The sequence below is a fragment of the Sminthopsis crassicaudata genome, chromosome 1 (assembly GCF_048593235.1).
Source record: "Sminthopsis crassicaudata isolate SCR6 chromosome 1, ASM4859323v1, whole genome shotgun sequence".
Classification (NCBI taxonomy): Eukaryota; Metazoa; Chordata; class Mammalia; order Dasyuromorphia; family Dasyuridae; genus Sminthopsis; species Sminthopsis crassicaudata.
Window position 1 is genome coordinate 259,499,239 of NC_133617.1, and position 13,123 is coordinate 259,512,361.

General features: G+C 33.1%; 1 protein-coding gene across 1 annotated transcript in view; it reads left to right on the plus strand.

Moving 5' to 3' along the window:
- RGS20 (regulator of G protein signaling 20) overlaps window positions 1–11,680 on the plus strand; it is a 69,268-nt gene extending 57,588 nt beyond the window's left edge. Inside the window, exons 3-5 of the mRNA XM_074278367.1 lie at window positions 869–955; window positions 5,436–5,670; window positions 11,144–11,680. Coding sequence (XP_074134468.1) covers window positions 869–955; window positions 5,436–5,670; window positions 11,144–11,332 — 511 coding nt within the window. The 3' untranslated portion in view covers window positions 11,333–11,680. The remainder of the gene's footprint in view (window positions 1–868; window positions 956–5,435; window positions 5,671–11,143) is intronic.
- The last annotated feature ends 1,443 nt before the right edge of the window (window positions 11,681–13,123 follow it).

Below are 13,123 nucleotides of genomic sequence, written 5' to 3' on the forward strand. Positions count from 1 at the left end.
GTAGCAAAGAACTAGAAAAAAAGCATATATCTATTAACTGAGAAAGAGCTAAAGAATTTGGCCTATAAATGTAATAGAATATACTGTATGTTAGAAGTGATGAATACTGAAAAGTCTAGGAAGACAAACAGTATATGAACTGATATATAGTGAAGTAAGCAGAACCAGGAAAGTACTGTTTTATTGATGTAATAATAATGATAGCTAACCTTTAAATAACACTTACTATGGGCCAGGAACTATGCTGCATTCTTTATATATCTCTCATTTAATCCTCACAATAGTGTCCAAAGCTAGATTTGAACAAAGGTCTTTCTGATTCTAGGTGCAGCACTTTATGCCTGAGCCACCAAGTTCCCAATAAAAAAAAACAGCTGGATTTCAACTCAGGTCTTCTGGATCCTAGGCTCATGCTCCATCCATTATACCATCTAGATGTCTATTAAAAAACAGTACAAAATGACTACAACATGAATGTAAAGTTATAATTACTCAATTTATTTTACAATGTTATTAAAGTTGTATCTTTTTATTAATGCTGAGTTGCCATTTTACCTGGTCTCTATGGAGAAAGAAAAATCTAATTTATTTATTTATTTTTTTTTTTGCTGAGGCAATTGGGGTTAAGTGACTTGCCCAGGGTCACACAGCCAGGAAGTGTTAAGTGTCTGAGGCCAAATTTGAACTCAGGTCCTCCTGACTTCAGGGCTGGTGCTCTATCACTACACCATCTAGCTGTCCCAATCTAATCAATTTTTGAAAAAAGGGAGGAATTCTGTTTTCAGAACTAAAATTCTTTTACAAATAAGATAATTGTATGGATACAGGTTTATCTGAATTTGACTTGTGAATGTGTTATTCTTTACAGCCTTACTGTTAGAAACCAAGAAGATGAAAGAGCAAGGAGGGCTTCCTATGAACTTAGAACAGAAGGACTTCCAACCTGTGAAGAAAGGTAAAAATCTAACATTTAGATAGGATATACTACAGTACCAGAAACACTCACAGGGATCTGATTGTGGGATACGAAAACTAGAAGTCATAGTATTCCTTTTTTACTTTAAGTTTTTAGATTCAATTTTAGTTTATTTCCAGTTCCCAATTCTCTCTCCCTCTCCCATTACTGACTCCTCAACCAACTGAGAAAGCAAGAAAAAAATCCATTGCCCATCAATTGGAGAATGGTTGGGTAAATTATGGTATATGAATGTTATAGAATATTATTATTCTGTAAGAAATGATCAGCAGGATGGATACAGAGAGGCTTGGAGAGACTTACATCAACTGATGCTGAGTGAAATGAGCAGAACTAGATCATTATACACTTCAACAAGGATGTATTCTGATGGAAGTGGATATCTTCAATATAGAGAAGAGCTAATCCAATTCCAATTGATCAATGATGGATAGAATCAGCTACACCTAGAGAAGGAACACTGGAAAATGAGTGTAAACTGTTAGCATTTTTTGGTTTTCTCCCCAGGTTAATTTTACCTTCCGAATCCAGTTCTTCCTTTGCAATAACAAGAACAACAATAAAATTCGGTTCTGCACATATATATTGTGCCTAAAATATACTACAACATATTTAATATGTATGGGAATGCTTGCCATCTAGGGGAGGGGGTGGAGGGAAGGAGGGAAAAATTCGAACAGAAGGGAGTACAAGGGATAATGTAAAAAAAATACCTATGCATATGTATTGTCAAAAAATGTTATAATTATAAAATTAATAAAAAAAATTTTTAAATCCATTATAAATATGTATACTCCAGTATAACAAATTCTTGTATTAGCCATGTCCAAACCCCCTCTTCCTTGGGAAAAAAAAAATAAAAACAAAAAAGAAAAAAAAAGAAAAAAACTTCATCTACACTCTGAATCCATCACTTCTCCCATCTGTAGATAGCATATTTTATCATGGGTCCACTAGAGCTATTATAGGTTTTATTGGTAGATATTCCCAAGTTTTTAAAAGTTATCCTTCTTTACAGTATTGTTGTTATTGGATAAATAAATGCTTCTGTTCATTTCACTTTGCATCAGTACATAAAAGTCTTGTCGGGATTTTCTGAAATCATCCTTTTTATTATTTCTTACAACATAATAATAATTTATTATATTCTCATACCATAACTTGTTTAGCCATTTGCCAATTGATAAGCATTCAGTTTCCAATTCACCATGAAAAGGGCAGTTATATTTTCACATATATTAGTCCTTTTCCTCTTTCTTTGATCTTTCTGATACATAGACATAGTACAGACATAGTTGGTATTGATGGGTCAAAGGATTTGCACAATTAATAGATCTTTGGATATAGTTCCAAATGGCTTTCCAGAATGGCTGGACTAGTTTATGATTCCATTGGCTGGATTTGTTTATGATTCCATCAAAAGTATATTAATATATCTATTATCCCATAGTTTCTCCAGCTTTTGTCATTTTCATTTTCATCAACTTTGCCAATCTGAAGGGTAAAAAAGTAGTGTTCATGTTCATTTCTTTCATTATTGATGATTTACAACATTTTTTCATATGACTACTGATAAGTTGGATTTATTCCTCTAAAAACTACCTATTCATATCCATTGACCATTTAACAATTAAGGAATGGATTTTATTCTTGCAAATTACAATTCCCTATATATCTTAGAAATGAAATATTTTTAGAGTAAACTTTTTGCAACACTCTCCCTACCCAATTTCAAATTTCTCTTCTAATTTTAGCTATATTGTCTTGTTTAGCAAAAGCATTTTAATTTTATATAATCAAAATTGTCCATTTAATCTCATGTGAACCCTCTATCTTTTGATTGGTAGTGAATTCTTCCTCTATCCAGAGATCTGACAAATAATTTCTTCCATGTTCCTCTAATTTATTTATGATGTTTTTCTGGATGCAGATAGCTCTCTCTATCCCAAGTCTAGAGGAACTGGTCTGAGTCACCTCAATGTTGAAAAGATACAAAAACAAGATTCATTTTTAACCTCATATTTCCAGTATCTTGAATATTGCTTGGTGCATAGTAGGCTTGTCATTATTTGTTGGTTGATTGATTTTATGTCTGTTTGCATATTTGCTATTTACTCTTTCTATTTTATTCATTCTATAATAAAATTGAAGGGAGACTACCCAGCAGTTTAAAAAAAATCATTTATGATGTGATCTTTTATTTCCAAATTGTATACACATTTGCAGCTTATCTTAACATAGAGTGAGATATCTCACTCTATGTTAAGATAAGCTGCAAATGTGTATACAATTTAGAAATAAAATTAAATTTTGCCAAACTACTTTCTACTTTTCTCAAATGTCTTTGTCAAATAATAAGGTCTTGTCCTAACATTTAGGACCTTTAGGTTTATCTAGCATTGGACTAATGTGCTCATTTACTTTTATAAATTTTTAGTCTAATCTATTCCATTGATCAATCTATTTCTCACCCCAGTACAAACTGTTTATTATGCCAGTCTCCTTCCCACTTTTAAAAAAAATCAATTCCCTTAATGTTCTTGAACTTGTTCCTCCAGATAAATTTTATTATTATTTTTAAATGTATAAAGTAATACTTGAGTAGTTTGGTTGGTATTGGACTGAATAAGTAAATTAATTTAGGCAGAATTATTTTTGAATTATATTGTTTTAGGCCAACCATAAGCAATTATACTTCTCTGATTATTTAGAGTTATATTTATATAAAGTTTTGTAGTTGTGTTCATATAGTTCCTATGTATATTTTGGCAAATAGACTTCAAAATATTTTACACTATTTATAATTATTTTGAATGGAATTTCACTTTCTAAGTTTTTTAATAATATTAGAAATGTTTATTTTCATGAGTTTACTTTATATCCTGAACTTTGAGTTTATTATTTTAATTAGTTGTTTAGTTAATTCTTTGGCATTCACTAAATGAATCATCACCTCATCAACCAAAAATTAATGATTTTGTTTCCTCTTTGCTTGTGCTGATTTAATTTTTTTTTCTCCTATTGCTAAAGATAGCATTTCTAGTAGTAGTGGTGGTAATGGATATCCTTGCTTTATTCCTAATCTCAAGTGGAAAGATCTCTAGCTTATCTTCATTACAGATAAAACAATGCAAGCTTCTAGTTTTAGGTAGTATTCATCACTTAAAGGGAAATTCCACTTATTCCTATAATTTTTAGAGTTTTGACAGGAATGGGTATTGTTTCTTATCAAAAACTTTCTGCATCAATTGATATAATCATATAATTTTTGTTATTTTAACTATTTATGTTGTCTATTATGTTCATGGTTTTCCTGATATTGAACCAGTCCTGCCATCTTAGTGTAAATCCAGCTTGATGATAGTGTAATCTTTATGACATTGTATAGCCTCCTTGTTAAGAATTTAAATATTTTGCACCAATATTTGTTAGGAACATTAGCCTACAGTGGTCCTCAAACTTTTTAATTAAAGGGCCAGTTCACTGTCCCTCAGACTGTTAGAGGGCCGGACTATAGTAAAAACAAAAGCTCACACTCAATCTCTGCCCCTCAGCCCATTTGCCATAACCTTGGCAGGCCATAACCTGTCCTCAGAGCTGTCCTGGACTGAAAAAAAGATTGCTTTCCAAAAAATGACTTTTATGTACCATTGTAGAAAACACTTTTTTTTACTTAGCAACAAATTTTGTTGTCTTATCAAATGTAATAACTAATTTATATAGTGCTTTACGTAGATTCTTACAACAATCTTAGATAAGATGCTATCACAGATAAGGAAAATAGGGCTAGAAGAAGAAAAGCAAAATAAATCTAGAATCACACGGCTAATGTGTCTGAGGCAGGATTCAAAATCAGGGTTTCCTGACTACAAATCCTGACTACTATCCACTGAATCTCTTAGCTGCCAAATTCCAAGTATATGTAGTCTAAAATGTAAATATGTTGGGGAAAAAAGTTTCAAGAAAACCATTAGAATGATGGTTGTTGACAATTATGAATTCATATGCAAATAAAAGTAAATTTTGTTTCAAATATGAAACTAATATATTATTAGCCTTTGTACTCTTGAATAAATAAAAATTGAATGAGAAGTAGAAGTAACTAGAGTTTTATAACATCCAAAACTACAAAATTCATTTTTCCTTTTTTTAAGGCAGTTGTTAATAGTCAAAAAAACCATTTCCAAGGAATAATTCAACAACTTTGGATTGCAGACATTTTAGTCCTACCTAAACAATTCATTCAGATGCTTTAGAAATAACATATTGAAATGCATTAATTGCCCAAGGATGAGAGAAATTTATATTAAATAGGCCTTTTCCTTCCTATGTACACATATTTTCTTTTTGTTGGGGGGAGATTGTTTTTAACAGTTGAATTAAGATAAACAATTATTAATTTCTCTTCCTCTCTACTTTTTGTTTTGTTTGTGTGTGGGGGGTGGGGTCTCTCCTAAGCCCCACACCCTACTCTGGAAGAAGTGAATGCCTGGGCTCAATCATTTGACAAGTTAATGGTCACTCCAGCGGGAAGAAATATTTTCCGGGAGTTCCTCCGAACAGAATTCAGTGAAGAAAATATGCTATTCTGGATGGCTTGTGAAGAACTGAAACAGGAGGCTAACAAAAGTGTTATAGAAGAAAAGGCAAGGCTGATTTATGAAGATTATATTTCCATTCTTTCTCCTAAAGAGGTAGGGGACAATTCTCTAGACTATTTCTATTAATTTAACTATCTCAGAGGGTCAACTTGACAATATAATTTTTTCCGATTATTTAGGCATGTACACTTTTCTTGTTCTGACATTAGAGGTTTAATCCCACATCTCAATTCAGCATTCTGGAAGATATGTCCAATTTCTTCCTTTGAACCTGAGTAAACTCATTTTAAAAGTTTCCTTCATTCTTTTCTTCCCTCTTTCCTCTCTTTCTTTTTTTCTTTGCCCTTCCTTAACGTTCCCAAGGATCCTATATGATCTTCAGACATACAGTGCTATTTAAAGGTTGGGAATCCATCCCAAAGAAAAAAACTTTTGAATTTGTTTAAGAGATTTAAAAAAAAAAAAAATCCACATCTCTCAGTGTACTTTACTTATCCTCACGGACCTATATAGTTTTCTAGATTTATAGTAGAAAGAAGCCTAAGGCTGAGAGCTTCCCCAAAAGGAGAAAACATTTGAATTTCTATATGTCAACCCCTTTCTGCCATATAATAGCATAATCTAATTAGATCGCAGCATCAGAAGTTTTTCCTGTATTATGGCTTTGTTTCTTGTGAGTCCTCAGTTATTGCTCCAGTTGGGTACAATTTGGCATTGTCCAAGAACTCTTTCTCTGTGTCTAGGGTCCAAAGTCTTAAAAATTTCTTCACTTGGCCAAAAACTCTAGAAAGGTAACATATAATATACCACAAAAATCCTAAGTGAATAAATAGGGCAGAAGAATTAGACTTATGCTTAGAGCCTGAGGTCAGAATTGGGAGCAACAGAAAGAAGTTGCAAATCAGCAAATTTAGGTGCTATGTATGGGAAAAAATATCCTAACTAGATTACTCCAGAAGTTAAATGATCTATATCAGGAACTAAGGAGTCACTACTTTGCTCTTCAAAGGCCAGATATATGAAAATTTGTTAGGTGTGTTTTAGAAGAAATTGGTGTTAACATATTGGTTGGGATATTATAATTAAGAGTTGGAGAATGCTTCAGAAATCATCAGGTGCAGCCCCCATCTCCATTTTGCAAATGGGAAAACTGAGGCAATGACCACAATTCTTTGCCAAGTGTTCCTTCTGTTCTAGGCATTATACTATTTCCTGGGAATACAAATAACAAACAAAAAAATAAAGTTACTCACTCTCTGCTCTTAAGAAGCTTATATTGTAATGAGAAATGACAACACATAAGAGGGAGCTAAGGATTGAGGAAAAATGGTTAAGTCTAGAGTCAGGAGCAGAGCTGGGAAAGAAATGAAAGAAAAAGCATGATTGTTTGGGGCACAGAGAGGGTCAGTGATTTGCCCAGTGAGGCAGATTTTGAACTCCTGAGCTATTATTGTCTCCTCCACTACCACCTCTGGTGCCCAGGGAATTGGAAGGAAGTGGCTTCTTTTTGGCCATCTTAACTTTGGTTCTATTTCTATCCATGCCCACTTTTTCTTTTAAAGCCAAGTTTAATGATATAGCTTAGATGCATAGTTAGCTTTACATATACTTGGTTCTCCTTAATATGGTGTCAGTGGGTCAGTTAGTACCTAAGGCAAGATAGTTTCAAACCTAATTAAGATTTCATCAATGTTAGATCAAGCCTCTTCTCATTATCCTCATTAATTATATGAATGAGGAGACCACCTTGCCCAGGAGATCTCAAACAAGGGCCTTGATGATTTCCTGGATATGTGTTTTATTATAATAATGACAATTCATATGCACATTGAATTTAAATCTTATAAAACATGTTTCTTACAAGTATATTGGCATAAGAACTATGAAAATTGTTATCCTCATTGTTACAAAAAAGGAAACTAAAGTTCAGAGAGATTACCTAATTAGCTCATGATCATACAACTAGTAAGTGTGTGAGCCAGGATTCAAATCTATTAACCATGACAAGTACTTTCTATAATGCATCATATCATAAAATCTACAGATCTCAAAGGGATCTCAGAAGTGACAATCTGAATCATTGAGAATCTCCTTTGCAATATCTTAGATAAGTAGGAAAGTCTCTGCCAGAAGATCTTTCACAAAGAGTTCACTTTCTTTTACTATCCTTCTCATTCTTAAGCAGATCTGTTAAATTTCTCCATACACTGACCCCTTTACAATATGGTTCTGGTGTCTTTTTCTAGGCTAATTACATTACTTTCTTTTTTTTTTTTTTTTTAATTCATTTTTCCAAATTATCCCCTCCCTCCCTCCACTCCTTCCCCCCGGTTGGCAGGTAATCCCATACATTTTACATGTGTTTCAATATAACCTAGATACAATATATGTGTGTAAATACCTTTTTCTTGTTGCACATTAATTATTAGCTTCCGAAGGTATAAGTAACCTGGGTAGATAGACATTCGCTTCCCAGTGTTCCTTCTCTGAGTATAGTTATTTCTGTCCATCATTGATCAACTGGAAGTGAGTTGGATCTTCTTTATGTTGAAGATTTCCACTTCCATCAGTAATTACATTACTTTCATCAAACACTACAGACAAACTGACTTATTCCTAGGATATGACATTCCATTCCATGATATTTCCACCTTTTACCTCCCTGCCTTTATGCTCTCCTCCTTATCTCTTTCTCCTCTTGAAATGCATATCTGGCTTGAAGGCTCATCTCACATGCTCCTTTTTTCAAAAAGATTTTCCTAATTTCACCCGATCTTTGCGTCCTTCTCAAATCATTATGCAGACACAAATATAAGACATTTATACAAATATATTTATTTAAACATCATTTATATGTTCCATATGTATCTGTAATACAGCATATGTTATGTGTACACACACACAGGGTTATTGTTTAGTCATTTCAGCCATATTTGACTCTGAGACCCCATTTGGGTTTTTATTTTTTTTAAAGATACTTAAATGGTTTGTCTTTTCCTTCTTCAACTTATTTTACAGATGAGGAAACTGAGACAAACAGGGTTTAATGACTTGCCCAGGGTCACATGGCTAATAAGTATCTGAGATTGGATGTGAAATCAGGTCTTCCTGATTCCAGACCTGGTACTCAATCTACTGCATCACCTAGTTTCCCTGTGCAATTTTTATATACATATATACATATAATATGCACATAAATATATATGCATTTATATGCTCTACTTATTAATTAACAATATATTGCACCCCTTTACTAAAATGTAATTCCTTGAGGGAAGGGATTGTGTTTCACTCTCATGTTTATATTGCCAGCTTCTAATACATAATGGGCACTTAATAAATGCTGAACCACAGACCAGTTCCAATAGTTCAGTAATGAAGAGAGCCATCTACAACCCAGGGAGAAGACTGTGGGAACTGAGTCTGGACCACAACATAGTATTTTCTTTTCTTTTTTTTTTTTATTAATTTTTATAATTATAATTTTTTTGACAGTACATATGTAAGAGTAATTTTTTTTACAACATTATCCCTTGTATTCATTTTTCCAAATTTTCCCCTCCCTCCTTCTACCCTCTCCCCTAGATGACAGGCAATCCCATACATATTAAATGTGTTACAGTATAACCTAGATACAATATATGTGTGTAAGTCCGATTTTCTTGTTGCACGGTAAGAATTGGATTCCGAAGGTATAAGTAACCTGGGTAGAAAGACAGTAGTGCAAACAGTTTATATTCAATTCCCAGTGTTCCTTCTCTGGGTGTAGCTGTTTCTATCCATCATTGATCAATTGGAAGTGAATTGGATCTTCTTTATGTTGAAGATCACAACATAGTATTTTCACTCTTTCTGTTGTTGTTTGCTTGCATTTTTGTTTTCCTTCTCAGGTTTTTTTTTTCCTTTCTAGATCTGATTTTTCTTGTGCAACAAGATAACTATATGGATTTGTATACATATATTAGATTTAACATATATTTTAACATGTATTGGAATACCTGCCATCTAGAGGAGGGGATGGGGGGAAAGAGGGGAAAATTTGGAACAGAAGGTTTTGCAAGGGTGAGTGTTGAAAAATTACCCATGCATATGTTTTGTAAATAAAAAGCTATAATAAAAAAAAAAGAAAAAGAAATAAAAATAAATGCTAAACCAAAACCTACTTCCCTATAATTTTCACCCAATGGTTTTAACTCTGCCTTCTGGGACTATGTAGAACAATTATAATCCCTTGTTCTAAATGATCCTTCAAACATATTGAAAGAGCTATTATGTTTGCCTCTCCACCAACTAAATTTTTTCTTATACAAGTTCAACATCCCCAGTTCCTATGAAGAATACTTGTATGGCTGTTAAGTTCCTTCAACATTCTGGTTGCTTTTGAGCCTCTCAGTGTCCAACCTAAATAACAGTGTGTCTCTTGGCTATTTACTGAACAAAAGTATAGCCAAATGTATTCCGGGGTGACTTTCTCTGAAAATGATCTTTTTTAATAATAAAAATATCACTGAATAACTTGAAGATAAAAGATAATTATATTTCTATACTTATTTTGCATATGAAATACAGTATATGCATGTAATACTACTTTACAGATCACCACTTACTGTTATAAACTTCTTCTGGTGTTTCAGCACAGACCTATTAAAACCAGAAAAAGTGCTCATTTTATTTTTTAAAGTTTTCATTTATGCTTTAAACTGTCACATGCTTTTGGTAGATCTGGCTTGCCTATGTAGTGAAATATAGATGAGAGGATCATAGACTTAGAGCTAAAAGGATCTTTAAAGGCCAAGTTTAACCCCCCCCATTTTAGAGAAATGAAACTGAAGCTTAGACCTTAAGTGAGTTGCACAGGGTTACACAGCTATTAAGTATCCAAATAAGAAGTTGAATCCAGGGCTTCTTGACTCCAAGGCTAGCACTCTATCCACTATGATGTGTTACAATCTGTCATCTAATAGATGAGGCAAAGGGAAACACTGAAGGCAGTTTCAGTCAGTCTCATTGATCCTACCAATTATATTACCCTTCAGTGTAACTATGCCTATGAGCTTTAAGATATGATTATTCAGCCCACTACTTCAGAGAGGAATCTATGTATATAACTCTCTGACTCTACAGCAACCTGGGGAGAGAACAACCTAATTATTAGTGCTCCAGAAAAATTTTCAAAGCCTTCAAAAGAAAGAAAATTTTGTCTCTAACTATGTCAAGGATCTGTGATATCCTCTGCATGGCAACTCCCTCTACCAATATATTATAACTTATCTGTTACTTTCTAAGTATAAATTAAAGAGATTTCTGAAGCTCAGGTTAAACAACATAGTCAAACACATGCTCACAAAGCTAGAGGTCAGGACCTCTAAAAGAATTAAGCTTTTCCAGTTCCAAATGCAGCGCTCAAACCACCTATATTTTCTAACCAATGTCAGATACTGGGAATTCTTTACTGTTATTCCAAAAAGGGACTTGAAAATGAGAAAATAAAGTTGGTAAGATGGAGAAGGATAAGGAATGGAACAATTCAGAGTCTAATGTCAATCTCATCTATTTCTATTCACAGGTTAGCCTGGATTCCCGAGTAAGAGAAGTTATCAACAGGAACATGTTAGAGCCATCACAACATACATTTGATGATGCACAACTTCAAATTTATACCTTAATGCACAGAGACTCATATCCTCGATTTATGAACTCCGCTCTTTATAAGGATCTACTTCAGTCCTTATCTGAGAAATCTATTGAAGCATAGGATTTTCAACTGTATTTATTATTAACATTAATAAAACCAACAACAACAAATTTGTGAGCCACATCTAAGGACAAGAGATTTAGAGATGATAGTATCTTTTATCTGACTTAATACTCAGGCATAGTTTAATAATGGACATTGTTTCCTTTAGCAGAGGCTTTAAAGCCACAAACCAAAATATATTCACCAATCACCTTTAGTGATGTTTTGGAGCAATATGGAAAATATGGCTTATCCTTTTACAAAGATAATATTTTTATTCTTAAAATTATAGCAGCATGTAAAAGCCACCCTTATAGAAGGTTTCCATTCTGATTTATTTGGTACAATCACTAAAAAAAAAAGAAAGGTCAACATTTAGACTTTTTGTATGATTTATAAGAATGGCTAATCGTCATTCCAAAAAGAAAAGCTACTCAGTAGAAATCTACTAAGTCCTGCCTTCCATTGTCACTCTCACTTTTGAATGCAGCATACATTTGTGCCACTATCACTGGGCACAAAATAGACTGAAATTCACATATTATAGGCATCCTTTAGTAGATGTGCAAAGGTATTTTCCTTCACATGTATATGAATATACATATATATGTATATACAATATATGTAAGCAGCATTCCCTTAACATAAAACAATCTCAAATGTGTGGGCAATAATTGATTGAAACACACTGCTTAAAAAATTCTTTTACTGAGTTACTGTTATTTTAAAATCAAGGTCTGGATAAAAAATGAATTAAGTTACTGAAGTATTCATGTTTACAAAAATGGTGTCAACTGAGGTTGCTTCCATTTTTTACACTCCAAAAAATAAAGCACAAGGGTTTTGGTTCATTGTTTCTTTCTTTTCTCTTATATACATGCATATAGAAGGGAGAGAATTTGATTGAATGAAATTATAAATCTGTTACAGTCTCTTTGCTTCCAGGTCTAGAAATTTACCCTCCAGAGCACCAGCCCTGGAGCCAGAAAGACCTAAGTTCAGATCCAGTCTTAGAGACTTACTAGCAGTGTGATTTTGGGCAAGTCAGTCACTTACCCCTGATTGCCTCCAAAAAAACCAATCAAACAAACCAAAGAAAACAAAACAAAATTACCCTACAAACCAATAAGGTTGACATAGTAAATGGGAGTAATTTTTTGTTGATTTGCATGGGAAATACTTATATAGCTAAAAAACTACTAAAGAAAAATCTTGTTTAATTTTCAGAGGAGCTGAAAGGCATTCATAACTATTTTTTCTTTTACATGAAATGCCATAGAAATAATGCCATGTAGTATGGTAGGGATGGGAAGATTGAAGGAAGAGTTATGTACAAATCCTGCCTTGGCTTCATATTGGCTGTGTGAACTTGGGCAAGCCAAGTAATATCTTAATACCCCTAAACAACTCTCTAGGAAGAGCTGCATATATGCATCAATGAACAACTTTTGTACAGAGAAATTTCTTTACATAGATGAAAAAAATAGGTGAAGACCAAAAAAAGAAAATTATCATTTGGAATTGTTAAATTAGTTGGACAGAGTTATATTTCAGGAGTAAATGTTATGGAATTAGCTTTCTAATAGGCGGTTTAGTTTCACACAGAAAAGAAACTCTTCCAAAGACATGTTCTGCCTATGTCATTGGGAACAAGGATACTTGGGCCACTACAGTCTTCACCGATATGGGAAAAAAAACAGCAAATCTAGCACATTAGTAGTATGCTTGGTTATAAGATAGTAAGTTAGAAAGTAAGGACAAGAAAATGTAAAAGAAGAATACATGATAATATAATGTGTATATAATATA